At 43.7% G+C, this 15,265-nt stretch overlaps 1 protein-coding gene across 1 annotated transcript in view; it reads right to left on the reverse strand.

The window, feature by feature from the left end:
- The window catches only part of LOC124776805 (nuclear cap-binding protein subunit 2), a 50,338-nt gene extending 35,375 nt beyond the window's left edge, over positions 1-14,963 (reverse strand). The window contains exon 1 of the mRNA XM_047251955.1: positions 14,658-14,963. Coding sequence (XP_047107911.1) covers positions 14,658-14,717 — 60 coding nt within the window. The 5' untranslated portion in view covers positions 14,718-14,963. The remainder of the gene's footprint in view (positions 1-14,657) is intronic.
- Positions 14,964-15,265: the final 302 nt, after the last annotated feature.

Raw genomic sequence — 15,265 nt, forward strand, 5'->3', positions numbered from 1 at the left:
TTCTTGATGGCCCCAAGTTTGTTGGGTGAAGGCAGGGCGCGCCATTCTTCAGACCAGGTGCGAAGTACCTTCTGCCACAAAACTGACCTGAGGTCACTCTCCAAAAGGCCAATATCCAAGGCCGGTGCACCGACAGCCTGTTTGGTCAGCGTGTCAACACGTTCATTTCCTGGGGTGCCGACATGACCCGGGATCCACACAAAGACCACAGAGCGGCCGCTAAACACTGGTCAACAGCTCGTAAACTGCTCAGAGAGTCAATACAGATAACGAAGGACTCACGTGAGCAGGAGCAGATATACTCTAGGGCACGAAAGATGGCGACCAGCTCAGCAGTGAAAACACTGCTGCCAGCCACCAACGAGTTTTGCTCATAATGAGCCCCTACAGTAAGAGCATAACCAACACGAGCAGCAACCATCGAACCATCAGTATAGACAACGTCAGAGCCTTGAAACGCAGCAAGGATTGAAAGAAAGCGGTGGCAGAGGGCCTCAGGAGGGACTGAGTCCTTCGGGCCCTGTGCCAAATTGAGCCGAAAGCATGGGCAGTGCACACACCAGGCGGGTATACACAGAGGGGCCCGGAAAAGAGGTGGAAGAGGGAAAACCTCAAGCCCAGAGAGAAGAGCTCTGACGCGAACCGCGATCGTACACCCTGATCGGGGCCGCTGTTCCGGAAGACGGACGACCGACTGAGGGAACACGAGATGATAATTGGGATGCCCGGGCAAGCTACAAACATGTGCAGCATAAGCGGCCAGTAATTGTTGGCGACAGAATCGCAATGGAGGGACACCAGCCTCCATAAGTATGTTGTTGACAGGGCTTGTCCGGAAAACTCCAGTGGCGAATCAGATCCCACTGTGAAGGATGGGGTCAAGCAACCGCAATGCAGAAGGTGATGCCGAACTGTAAGCCAGGCTCCCATAATCTAGACGGGACTGAATTAATGCCTGGTGCAGCCATAGAAGGGTAGACCGATTGGCACCCCAGCTGGTGTGACTCATGGGACAAAGAGTGTAAGATGCCGCCAACACGTTTGTTTAAGCTGCCCAATATGAGGGAGCCAAGTCAACCGGGTATCAAAAACCAATCCCAAAAACTGATGTGTCTCCACCACAGCAAGAGATTTGCCATCAAGATAAAGCCATGGCTCAGGGTGAACAGTGTGATGCCAGCAGAAATGCATAACACACGGCTTGGCAGGCAAAAACTGGAAGCCATGAGCTACAGCCCAAGACTGCACCTTGTGCATGGTGCCCTGCAGCTGCCATTCAGCAGCTGCAATGCCAGTGGAGCTAAAGTATACGCAGAAGTCATTAGCATACAAGGAAGCTGAGACAGACGTTCCCACCGCCGCAGCGAGCCCATAATTGCAATTAAAAAGAGGCAGACACTTAAGACAGATTTTTGCAGTACCCCATTCTCCTGAACTCGGGAGGAACTATGGAAGGCCGCAACTTGCACACAGAAGGAACGAAGTGACAGAAAATTTTGTATGAAAATCGGGAACAGACCCCGAAGATGCCATCCATGAAGCGTAGAGAGGATGTGATGTTGCCCTGTCATATCGTATGCCTTCCACAACCAGATGCTGATGGTGGGCAAAGGCCATATGGATGGCAAACTCCAGGCAAACCAGATTATCGCTGGCAGAGCAGCTCTTACGAAACCAACCTTGAGACAGAGCCAGAAGGCCCTGAGACTCAAGTAGCCAACTCAACCTCTGGCTCACCATGCATTTGAGCAACTTGCAAAGAGCATTGTTGAGGCTAATGGGGCAGTAGCTGTCCACCTGCAGTGGGTTCTTGCCAGGTTTCAACATGGGGATTACGATGCTTTACAGCCATTGAAACGGGAACTCACCCTCAACCCAGATACAGTTGAAGAGGTCTACGAGGCGTCGCTGGCAGTCCACCGAGAGGTGTTTGAGCTGTCATATCGTATGCCTTCCACAACCAGATGCTGATGGTGGGCAAAGGCCATATGGATGGCAAACTCCAGGCAAACCATATTATCGCTGGCAGAGCAGCTCTTACAAAACCAACCTTGAGACAGAGCCAGAAGGCCCTGAGACTCAAGTAGCCAACTCAACCTCTGGCTCACCATGCATTTGAGCAACTTGCAAAGAGCATTGTTGAGGCTAATGGGGCAGTAGCTGTCCACCTGCAGTGGGTTCTTGCCAGGTTTCAACATGGGGATTACGATGCTTTACAGCCATTGAAACGGGAACTCACCCTCAACCCAGATACAGTTGAAAAGGTCTACGAGGCGTCGCTGGCAGTCCACCGAGAGGTGTTTGAGCATCTGACAGTGGATGTGATCTGGCCCGGGAGCCGTATCAGGGGAAGTGGCTATAGGGCACTTTGAAATTCCCCCTCACTGAAAGGAGCATTGTATGATTCAGGGTGGCACATGTGAAATGAAAGGCTCCAACGTTCCAACCACTCTTTCAGTGAGCAGAAGGCCGGTGGGTAATTCGCAGAAGCGGAACTCTGAGCAAAATGCTCCGCTAAGCAGTTTGCACTTGTGTCGAAGTCAGTACAGACTGCTCCATTCAGTGAAAGCACAGGTACGCTAACGGAGGTCCGATAGCCATAGTCGACTAATCTTGCCCCAAACATGCAATGGAGAGGTGCGGAGACCAATGGTGGAGACATACCTTTCTCAGCACTCCTGCTTGCGTTGGCGAACGAGGCGGCGGGCTCGCACACGTTGCCATTTAAAGGCAATGAGGCATGCCAATGATGGATGCCAGTTGTGACGCTGGGGTTCCCGCCTGCAATCTTTAATCGACTCAGTGATCTCGGGCGACCACTTAGGCACAGTCCTCCACCGAGGGGACTCAGAAGAACAGGATGGCAGATTCTGCGGCAGTAACGATGCTGGTGGTGACCGAGTGAAACACTGCATCAATGGCATCATTGGAAAGTGGCTCAGTAGTGGCAATGGAGGTGAACAAGTCCCAGTCAGCCTTATTCATAGCCCATCTGCAGGGGCACCCAGGAGAGTGACGCTGTGGCAGTGACATAAAGAGTGGAAAGTGATCACTACCGCACGAGTCGTCATGCACACTCCACTGGACAGATGATAATAGGCTAGGGCTGCAGATCAAAAGGTCGATGGCTGAGTACGTGCCATGCACCACACTGAAATGTGTGAAGGCACCAGTATTTAAAAGAGAAAGGTCGAGCTGTGCCAATACTTGCTCAATGATGCTGCCTCGACTAGTTGCCATTGATCCACCCAACAGAGGGTTATGGGCATTGAAGTCACCCAGTAACAGAAATGGTGGCGGCAATTGGGCTATCAGCGCAGCCAGGACATACTGTGGGACATCATCATCCAGCGGAAGCTAGATACTGCAGACAGTAACAGCCTGAGGCATACACACCCAAACAGCGACAGCCGCTAAAGGTGTTTGTAGAGGGACAGACTTGCTGTAAAGAGAGTGAAGGATGTAGATGCAGATGCCACCAGATACCCTCTCATAAACTGCCCGGTTCTTGTAATAACCCTGATAGCCATGGAGGGCAGGGGTTCGTGTGAAGGGACTGAGGAGGCAGATTAGGCCGCTGGGTCATCTGCTGCCACCGACTGAGTACCGACGGAAGCAACATCCATCATGTCAGAGAGATCTAGGTCCTCAGCGGACGCCAGAATCTCCACCCCATCCTCAGACGCAGAGCTTGCAGATAGCGGTGGAGTGGGTGCCACTGCAATTTTCTTGGTCTTAGGGGGTCTTCGATTTCGATTTCTCATGCTGTTCCTTTGGTTGCCCTTTCTGTTAGGGCTTCTTTGATTCAGTCTCCGGGACTGAAGAGGACCAAGAAGCCCTACGACCAGCTACCTGGGGCTTCTTCAGCCCCTGGCAGGTTGTCTGGTTTGCCACTGATAGGAACCTGGGAAGGGAGTGACCCAAGGGGGCCCTTCCTAGCGAGAGAAACCGAAGACGACTTACGCTTCTCTGGCTTAGAAGTGGGGACTAGTGTCCCCGAAGGTTTGGGGGGGGGGGGGGGGGGGGGAAGGGGGGGCGTGCTGCTCCCTGGGTAGTAGGTGCGGCAGCAACAGGGAGGGAAGTGCCCCCCCACCATCAAGGGGGCAGGTGTGGTCCTTCAGCTCTGAGAGCTGACTGTATGTAGTGCAATGGATGGAGCAGTCGCGGCATAAGATGACATCACACACATGGGATGATGCCGTTCAAATTTACGTTTATCCTCAGTGTAGGTCAGTCGGTCCAGGGTCTTGTATTCCATTATTTTCCGTTCCTTCTGTAGAATCTTACAGTCCGGCTACCAAGGGGGATGGTACTCTCCGCAGCTGACACAGATGGGAGGCGGGGCACATGGATTATTGGGATTGGACGGAAAACCACAATCGCGACAAATGAGGCTGGAAGCACAGTGGGAAGACATATGGCCAAACTTCCAACACTTGAAGCACCGCATCGGGGAAGGGATATACGGCTTGGCATCCCAGTGGTAGACTAACACCTTCACCTTCTCGGGTAATGTGTCACCCTCGAATGCCAAGATGAAGGCACCAGTGGCAACCTGATTATCCCTCGGACCCCGGTGGACGCACCGGACGAAATGGACACCTCGTCGCTCTAAGCTGGTGCGCAGCTCGTCATCAGACTGTAAAAGAAGGTCCCTGTGGACGATAACGCCCTGAACCACATTTAAGCTTTTATGGGATGTGATAGTGACAGAAACATCCCCTAGCTTCTTACAAGAGAGTAATGCCCGTAACTGGGCAGAGGATGTTGTTTTTATCAAGACTGACCCGGACCAAATTTCTGACAACCCTCCACCTCCCCAAACTTGTGCTCTAAATGCTCTACAAAGAACTGAGGCTTAATGGACACAAATGACTCCCCATCAGCTCTCGTACAGACTAGATACCGGGGCGAATACATCTTGCTGTCATTCACAGCCTTTCGTTCCTCCCATGGGCCAGGGAGGGGAACACTTTGGGGTCATACATGTTTGCATTACAGTGAGCCCTCGAACGCATAGAGACTGCTGGTGGCTGGCCACCAGCAAGAGAAGATGTGCCACGCTTCATTGCGTGTCATCCACCTTGATGCCACCTACTATGACCATGGGCCCTCCCCACGGGTGCCACCCAGCCACAGCAAGGGCCACCTGGCAGGATGGCCATCACATAAGGGCCAAAACGTTTGAGACTCCTTTTAGTCACCTCTTACAACAGGCAGGAATACCACAGGCCTATTCTTACCCCTGAACCCACAGGGGGCCATGCGTCATTTTCTTCACCTTCTCACCTTCAAGTGGTAGTCTTCAGGCATTTCCTTTGCTGTCTGGCAAGACAACCAAGTTCTCATTCTCAAACACAAAGCTGGCTAATACACTACTGGCTATTAAAATTGCTACACCAAGAAGAAATGCAGATGATAAATGGGTATTCATTGGACAAATATATTATACTAGAAGTGACATGTGATTACATTTTCACGCAATTTGGGTGCATAGATCCTGAGAAATCAGTACCCAGAACAAACACCTCTGACTGTAATAACGGCGTTGATATGCCTGGGCATTGAGTCAAACAGAGCTTGGATGGCGTTTACAGGTACAGCTGCCCATGCAGCTTCAACACGATACCACAGTTCATGAAGAGTAGTGCCTGGCGTATTGTGATGAACCAGTTGCTCGGGCACCATTGACCAGACGCTTTCAATTGGTGAGAGATCTGGAGAATGTGCTGGCCAGGGCAGCAGTCGAACATTTTCTGTATCCAGAGAGGCCCATACAGGACCTGCAACATGCGGTTGTGCATTATCCTGCTGAAATGTAGGGTTTCGCAGGGATCGAATGAAGGGTAGAGCCACGGGTCGTAACACATCTGAAATGTAACGTCCACTGTTCAAAGTGCCGTCAATGCGAACAAGAGGTGACCGAGACGTCTAACCAATGGCAGCCCATACCATCACACCAGGTGATACGCCAGTATGGCAATGACGAATACACGCTTCTAATGTGCGTCCACCGCAATGTTGCCAAACACGGATGCGACCATCATGATGCTGTAAACAGAACCTGGATTCATCTGAAAAAAATGACGTTTTGCCATTCGTGCACCCAGGTTCGACACTGAGTACACCATCGCAGGCACTCCTGTCTGTGATGCAGCGTCAAGGGTAACTGCAGCCATGGTCTCCAAGCTGATAGTCCATGTTGCTGCAAACGTCGTTGAACTGTTCATGCAGATGGTTGTTGTCTTGCAAACGTCCCCATCTGTTGACTCACGGATCAAGACGTGGCTGCATGATTCGCTACAGCCATGTGGATAAGATGCCTGTCATCTCGACTGTTAGTGATACGTAGCCATTGGGATCCAGCACCCTCCTAACCCCACTGATGCCATATTCTGCTAACAGTCATTGGATCTCGACCAACGCGAGCAGCAATGTCGCGATACGATAAACCGCAACTGCGATAGGCTACAATCCGACCTTTATCAAAGTCGGAAATGTGATGGTACGCATTTCTCCTCCTTACATGAGGCATCACAACGTTTCACCAGGCAAAGCCGGTCAACTGCTGTTTGTGTATGAGAAATCGGTTGGAAACTTTCCTCATGTCAGTACGTTGTAGGTGTCGTCACCAGCACCAACCTTGTATGAATGTTCTGAAAAGCTAATCATTTGCATATCACAGCATCTTCTTCCTGTCGGTTAAATTTCGTGTCTGTAGCATGTCATCTTCGTGGTGTAGCAATTTTAATGGCCAGTAGTGTATTTGATGTTGGTGACTTAGCTTTTGACAACATAAGACTGGTGGTCCTCAGCTGTGTTGTCCAAGAGATGCCAAATGCACCGCTCTATTTCACTTATAATCTCCAAATGCCATGGGACTGGTGAAAAATTAAGGCCTTTACACAGTGCTGCCTGAGCTGTCATCCAATTATTGTTTGGAGAGATTAACAACTGTTCTGTGGGCCTTATCATTCTCCATGTCAGTTCCTACGGGAGTTAAGCGGTCAAACTAGTTACATTTCTTTGATGTTGTCTTCCACAAACTAGCATGCTGCTGTTCTGTTGTGGCTACGTCTATCCACTCTCAGTCGAATAGCGACAAAGTTGATGACAAAAATGGATGACTATCAAATGCTTTCTCGCAGGCTTTAATTTTTTTCATCAGTCCTGCAACGTCTGCCAATTTTGGAAATTATTAGTGGCACAGAGCAGTCCATTCTGTATCCCTCACACAACAAACCTGAGGGCATCAGACTAACCGTCAGCCATATACTGTTGAAAACTACACCACCAAAATCAAATATAAGCCACCTTATTGCGTGAGAATGAGGACTCAGTTGTCTTACCAGCTGACAAAGGAAATGCCACCATAGTTCTGTGAAGACTATCACCTCACAGAGCTACATTTATCAGAAAATGATGCATACAGAAAGCTTAGTTGTTATCCAACACAGGCCATAGTCAGCATGACAGTGAAGTCATTAAAGGAATCAGGTTTATGAGAGGAAGTGGTGAAGAAATTAACGCCTCACACCTCCCATGCTTTAAGGACTGTCGAAGAGACATAAGGGATACATTTCTCTCATGCCCATTGTTAGTGCAATCAGCTAGCCCAACTACAGACTGGCAAACCATCTTGCAGGATTATTAGCACCAAAATTGGGCCATTTTGAAGACCCATCTTGTAAACTCACAGACATTTGTTGAAATGCTCAATAAAATGAAAATACGTCAAAACAATATAATGGGTAGTCTGGACGTGGTGTCACTTTTTATGGGGTGCCAGCACAATACACGCTAGATCTTTTGGCCCAACAATTCCCACCTGGAATCACCAAGTTGTTCCATCATGACAGTATTAGCAAATTATTCAGCTGAAGCAGAAAAGAATTATTCAGTTGTATAATGTAACAAACTTTCCGACCCTTCATTTGCTTTATAGATGTATATTGCTTGAAATTAATTTGTAAATAACTACACTTGTATTTTTATTGACATCAATGCAGGTTTCACTAATTGCATTTTGCATTTACTCAATGTCACATTTTGGCAAATACACTATGTATGAAAAGTACAACTTAATAACTTTGAGCAATGTTTTTACTCATTTAGTAGTAGCAGTAGCAGCTTTATTCGTAGACCTCTTTTTACATGGATATTTAAAAAACCTTATTAAATAATGCAATGCCACACTTTTCACTCATATCTCACTATCAGTCACTGCACACATTATATACACATTTTTTCACAACACACACACACACACACACACACACACACACACACTGGTGATCTCTGTGTCATTTTCTGTACCGCAACTTCCCATTTGCAATGCTGAAAAACTGAGTCAGCATCCCTCTACAACGAGTGAGATTTTGAACTCAGAAAGAGGAAGAGGTGTTAGTATTGTACTATGCAAAGCCTGGGGATAAGTATTTATAGAAAAGGAAAAAAGAAGGAAAAAACATAGTGTGAAGGTGTTATGTGGAATGTTGGATGTTTTATAATCATTAATGTTATTTATTTATATGACCTTTTTTTACCAAACCCCTACTCTGTTTTGTCTGAATAATTCTTCACTGTATAAAATGTATTGCATAACAGGTACTTTTTAGCTGTCTTTTTAAATATGTGTATTTTTTTGCAATTTCTTTAATCTCTATTGGTAATTTATTGTACAGTTTTATTCCTTGGTAGAAAATACTGTTTTGAGTTTTATGTTTATTTTTTTCTTGGTAAATGTAATCTGAGTTTAGTTCTTGTTTGTGCAGTAATTACCTACGTTATTTTTGATGTGTACAACTGACTGGTAAATGTATTCCCATGGAGCACTTAAAATCCCCAGTGTTTTGAACAGATCTTTACAGTGAGCTCAACTACTAATTTTGGTTATTATTCTTTTGGCTCTTTTTTGGAGTTTGAGAATTATGATCATATTTTGTGCATTTGTTCCCTAAAAAAGTATGCCACAGCTAAGAATTGAATGTACATATGAATAGCATACAACTAAAAGACACTACATGTTAAACACTGATGATAGGATTCTAAGGGCATAACATACTGATAACATTCTGTTTACAAGTACCTTTGTGTGTTCACATTCAACTGAGAATCAATATTCATTCCTAGAAATTTTGTATTTTTTGCCGTCTATAGCGGTGCCATCTACATTTAACATTGTCAGTTTTCCTTTTCAAACTGAAATTCATGGCATTAGTTTTCTTTATGTTCAATGTCACTTTATTGCTATTTTGATTCTGATATGTGTTTTACTAAATGTTTAGATCTATTTGAAATATGTGTTACCTCTACTGCCAGGTATGATACAAACCAGTCATTAACTACCCCTCTTATTCCTAATACTTCTAATTTATTTAATAGAGTCTTGTGGTCGATTGTATCAAAGGCCTTAGAAAGATCCATAAATATGCCTGCGACACTCATCTTTATCAAGAGCATCAAGTACAACTTTTGTGAATTCTGCTATGGCTGACTCAGCATTTTTGCCACTTCGGAAACCAAACTGTTATTTGCTTAAAAGATTGTATTTATTTTTGAGAATGGTGACAGCAGGGAAATGGGCCAGTAACTTTCTATGTCTTCTTCATTACCTTTTTTAAGCAAAGGTACAACTCTTGCCTGTTTTAACTGCTCTGGAAATATTCCTGATGTCAAGGATTCATTTATTATATTTATTAAGGGTCCTTGTACAATCCCTAAGCATTGTTTCAGTACATACATTGGCACCTCATCTAAACCTACTGACTTCTTATTTTTTAGTTTTTGAACAGTTTTATTGACTTCATTCTATGTAGTTGGAAGTAACATCATTGTATTTAGTGTAACATTATTTACAAGGGTTATATTTGTTTTGGGGAATTCTTGCTGTAACTTCTCTGCAATACTTGAAAAATGCTCATTTACATAGTTTGCTAAGTATTGTGGATCATTTATTACCTTAACCCCCACCCTTAGCAGTATGTTATTTTGCATTTGTTTGCCTCTCTCTGTTTCCTTTTTTCTAATATCCCATACTGCTTTGCTTTTATTCTCTGCATTATATATTATTTTGTCATCAAATGACTTTTTTGTAGCAATCAGCACCTTCCTATAGATCTTTTTGTATCTATGATAGAAAATTAAGAGTTCTGGATCATTGCGACTTTTTTTTATGGAACTAAGTTATTTAAGTGTTTGGGAGGACTTCTCAATACCTGCTGTTATCTACCTGTTCTTGTGATATGTTGACACAGACATGCACACTTTTGGAAATGCCTTTTCAAAGTTCAATTTAAATAATGTGGAGAATTTTGAGAATTTCATTTTCACATTGGTTTCCTTATACACTTCATCCCAGCTTTTTTTTTATTATTTTATTTTGCTAGTTCTTTTGAAAATCTTTTGTTTTGATTTCTGATAGATGTCGTTCATAGGCTTGTAGTTTAGGGAATGATTCGATGCCTGATTTTACTGTTGTTATTTCACAGAGATGGTCTGAGATCTTCTGCAGCTACATCACATTTTTCACTGTCCATATTCGTGGCCACATGGTCAATTACTGATGCAGTCATTGGAGTAACCCTTGTTGCACTATTGACCAATAGGGACATGCCAAAACTTTGAAGGATATTTATGACGGTGCTCCTGGATTCATGTATAATATTTGTGTTGATGTTAATGTCCCCACACAAAATTACGTTGACCTTTTGTACTTGGGACTTTATCTAGGACATCTGTTAAGTTATTAAAAAAAGTGTGCACACTACCACTGGGAGATCTATACACACACAAAATGATTAATTTCTTGGTGATATCACGCCCTGTCAATGCAATAGCTGATATCTCAAAGTGTTTGTCTTCCCTTACTGTGCTGAGGTCATGTCTTGATTTGAACTGTGTTCCTTTTCTGATATAAATGCATGATCCTCCACCCTTTGAAGCAGTTCTGCAATAAGAGTTTGTCCTTTTATACAATGATAATACTACATGTTGGATTTCCGTGTCTCTACACCAGTGCTCAGTAACACAAACTACAGTGCAGTTCAAAGATTTGAGCTCAACTTCTAATAGTTGTATTTTACTTTTTACTGATTGCATATTTTGATGGAGGATTGTTAAGTCTGTGAAATGCCCCATGTAACTCTTTCCAATGGTTTGTTTTCCTTTGTGACATCTGGTATGTGTGATATTTGAAGTGTCAAAATCTATCTTGTGATTGATTGTTTCAGTATTTTTTAAACTGCTGGAGATACTTTTTCGGCAGGGGAACCTGTTGTCTGGATTCATCCTAAAAAAGACCTTTTCCTACCTATGACAACAGGTATTTGACCATGTGAGGCCAAAGATCCACCCCCTACACTTTTATGAATCGGCTGTGCCAATCTTCTCTTCCCAGCTCTGTTTAGGTGTAGGCCATGCCTAGTGAAATCTCATTTGTAGATAGTCCCGATGGGCACCAGAGAAACAAGTTGGCTGTCCTCAGAGCTATCCCTAACCCCACATTGATTCGCCTCATAGCTCCATTAAGGTGATTGACCACAATCATGATGCTGGAACAGCTCACCCAAGTGTACATTGGTGCCATGAGTCAGGGAAGCTATCTTGCCGAGGTCACCACCTATGACATATGACCCATCCCTGTCCAAACTGTTTCCCACCCCATCCACTATCACTACATGGTTCTTTTTTGTAAAGGCCTTACATAAAGACCCTAAGTCCTCTACCACATGACTTAGCCCCTTTGGCTTGAAGATACTGGTGGCCCGGTACGCTGCCCCTAAACTATCCTGTAACTGAGGGCATACGCCATGCCCATGGCTACTACCTAGCAGCAGCACTTTCTTCTTCCAAACACTTTGTACATTCCTAGGCTTCTTGGCCTCAGTTGAAGTGTGCTGCACAGTTCCTGCTCCTCGTTCTACCTGAGGCTCTTCTCCACTTAACTCTGGCAGTGGTAGATACCTGTTTTTGGTGTTGTTGATAAAACTGTCAGATTGTGTTCTCTTTCTTCCTGTCCTCCTACCAGCTGCCATTTCCTAACCACCCTCCTCCCCCCCCCCCCCCCTATCTCCCTTGATCATTATCAGTTCCTTCCTTGCTCCCTCTAACTGGCCCTGAACGGCACACATTTTCCTTTCCTGTAACCCAAGCAAAATGTTCCTATTGCATACTCTGCAGTTCCAGGAGAGAGCCTCTTCTGTTCTCTCAACATTTATTTCTGAGACAATGTTGGACATTCTACCAAACATGAAAAAATGCAGGTGTTTATGAACGTAAACTGTCACTATCATGTCCCCTCCCAACAAACCACAACACATGCCTAATGATGTCATATCACCATATGCATTACTCAATTACATGTATCTAACCACAGTCAGTCTGGTAATAGTAATGTAGAGCCGCCAAAACTGTAATACAGATTTTATGAATTTACCTTGCGCTTATAGTTTATTACAGCTCGGTTTGTTACTATCAAGATTTCAGTGGGGAAGGTGGGGGGGGGGGGGGGCAACACCGTTGTTGTTGTTGTGGTCTTCAGTCCTGAGACTGGTTTGATGCAGCTCTCCATGCTACTCTATCCTGTGCAAGCTTTTTCATCTCCCAGTACCTACTGCAACCTACATCCTTCTGAATCTGCTTAGTGTATTCATCTCTTGGTCTCCCTCTACGATTTTTACCCTCCACACTGCCCTCCAATACTAAATTGGTGATCCCTTGATGTCTCAGGACATGTCCTACCAACCGATCCCTTCTTCTGGTCAAGTTGTGCCACAAACTTCTCTTCTCCCCAATCCTATTCAATACTTCCTCATATACTATAACACTTGAACTTGACAATCTTGTGTCTTTAGAGTGTGTAATAGGTCTGTATATGTAAAACTACACAGTACAGTAGTGGCAGTATACATTCGAAGTATTCTTATAAAACAAAATGCTGTTTTCAACATAAGAACCAAAAATGTACTAACATATGTATCCAACTTGCAGAATAACCACAGAAGTTGCATTATAAATAAAAGCAAAATGCATCTGGTTTAATTCTCTTTAATTAAACTGCATTATGCTCAAGACAGATAACCAATAGTAAGCCCTAACTGACAGTTAAATGTATTTTGAGTCATTTTTCCTATAATATTACAACAGCATTGGTTTAGAAAGCGATTAGTGTATTTTTTCCAGTAACTTCTCATTTAATTTTCCACCAAACCAGAGCATCAACAATACCCAAATTTTCAGCAGAGTTGTCAGCCTAAACTCAAACTCATCAAGCAGGAAATAAAATTTCTAGGCATTAGTGTGGCCAATTTGACAGTTCTGGAAAAACAGACAGATTTTTCATATGCTGAGGGGAAATGTTCAGATAGCATATTGTGAGTAGCCCTACTTGACAAATGTGATGCATTTCAAGTAAAAGATTTAGCTGCTGTAAAAAATGCAACAAACATAGGTTCATCAAGAAACATAAATGCTACTCTGAGAGAACAACATACTAAGAGTAAGTGCAAAAGTGAATGGAAGTCTTAGTGTAAGCACCATAACTTAAAGAACTATAAAAATTTATGTGATTGAGCACATTCATTCTCTTTTTAACATTGAGAGCCTAGGAGAAAACTGGTTCTAAAACTTTACGAAACACCATGACCCGACAGTGAAGAGATCACAGCCCTTACAGGAAGCCTGAGGTAACGTTACAAAAGATTCATTCATAATCTGGTGAAAGGTGAAATGGAGCAAATTTGTATGACGGATTTTTACAATTTTGACAGGACCAGTTTTTGCCCAGATAATGCTAAACAAAAAGAAAGATCTGATGGAAGTTTAAATGACGTTTTTAATATGCTTCAGCGAGACTATGTAGCGGTTGCCGTTGAAAAACAAGTGGAAGTTGTTGCAAAATCATCCCTGTTTTTTGTGGGTAAATCAGAGTCAATTGACCCCTTTCACATTAAAGCCACTAACGTGAAATAACCACTGTAATGACAAAAAAGAATCACAAACAGCACTTTAAAGCATGGAAATGTGTAAGCTTAATTTTTATTTTGAAATACTATTTCTTTTAAAGGTTCTCATACCTTTTAAAGCGGACTGTTTCGTAAATGCCTGAAGCCCAAATGCAGTGCACATTTTGTCTTGCACTTACCCCTGGGGAATCGTAAGTCTTTTTAAATAAGCTGCCTGAAAATTACCCTGTGAACGTCAGATTTACCCTGTCCTTGGGGCAATTTCCAAGCAGATTTTTTATTTAACATCCAGCGGGAGATAGTAGTGCGACATTTTCTCCTGATAGTGATTAGTCATCTGATGACACTAAGATAGTATTAAAAAACAACAGGAACAGAAATAGAGAAAAAAAATCAGTTTCATCTGAAATTTAACCCTGGCTACCAGACTCAACTTTACGAGATCCTACATCAATAGTACATACGTTTAGTAAAAGTATTAATTTTCGTGGTTGTCGCACGTTTGTTAAGCCTACATGTGATGTTCTTTGCATTATACCATCGGAATTGGTTCCTGGTCACACACACACACACACACACACACACACACACACACACGACATAGAAGAAGAAATGAATCACTATCAATAGTCATTATTGGAACATACTTCATACTTGTAAGATGGTGCTCAAAATTACGCACGTAAATATTACCTTGAAATGTTGATCACGGTAACTACTTAGTTCTATTGATGGCGATGAAATAGAGGTCATTGCAGTTTATGTCAAATGCAAACGTCCTGCGCCACGATTACTAAGATTTTAAATATTGTTCTTCTGAATTATTTGATGGCAAACACAGTTCCACCAAGATCAGGCACACAAATCACAACATTCGCAGATAATTTATACAGTCTTCACTCTACTTCCCGATGTACACAACAATTTATGCTCAACATTGAAGTATCACATCACACGCCGCGTCTAATCCAAAGCTATTAGTCGAATAGCCGTGGCTCTACGTAGAAATCACTGGTACCACTGGTCCACACCAAGGATGTTAGTACCTATGTCGAAACTGTAAAACCAGCGACTGCGCTAATGGCACCGAGGTACATTCGGCCGTAAGTTTGCGACCAAAACAGTACGAGCAGCGAGTGTGAATTGTAGTATTATTCATAAAAAGGTAAATGCTTTAGCTGAAATAATGCCTTTGGTTTAAACATGGACTACTTTGTTCGGCATTTTCATCCATTTTTATGTTTACAAGACGCAAGTTCACGAAGGACGGTACAAGGAAGGGCAGGTGGATCAAGACTTTG

This window comes from Schistocerca piceifrons, chromosome 2, assembly GCF_021461385.2.
Source record: "Schistocerca piceifrons isolate TAMUIC-IGC-003096 chromosome 2, iqSchPice1.1, whole genome shotgun sequence".
In the NCBI taxonomy this organism is placed as follows: domain Eukaryota; kingdom Metazoa; phylum Arthropoda; class Insecta; order Orthoptera; family Acrididae; genus Schistocerca; species Schistocerca piceifrons.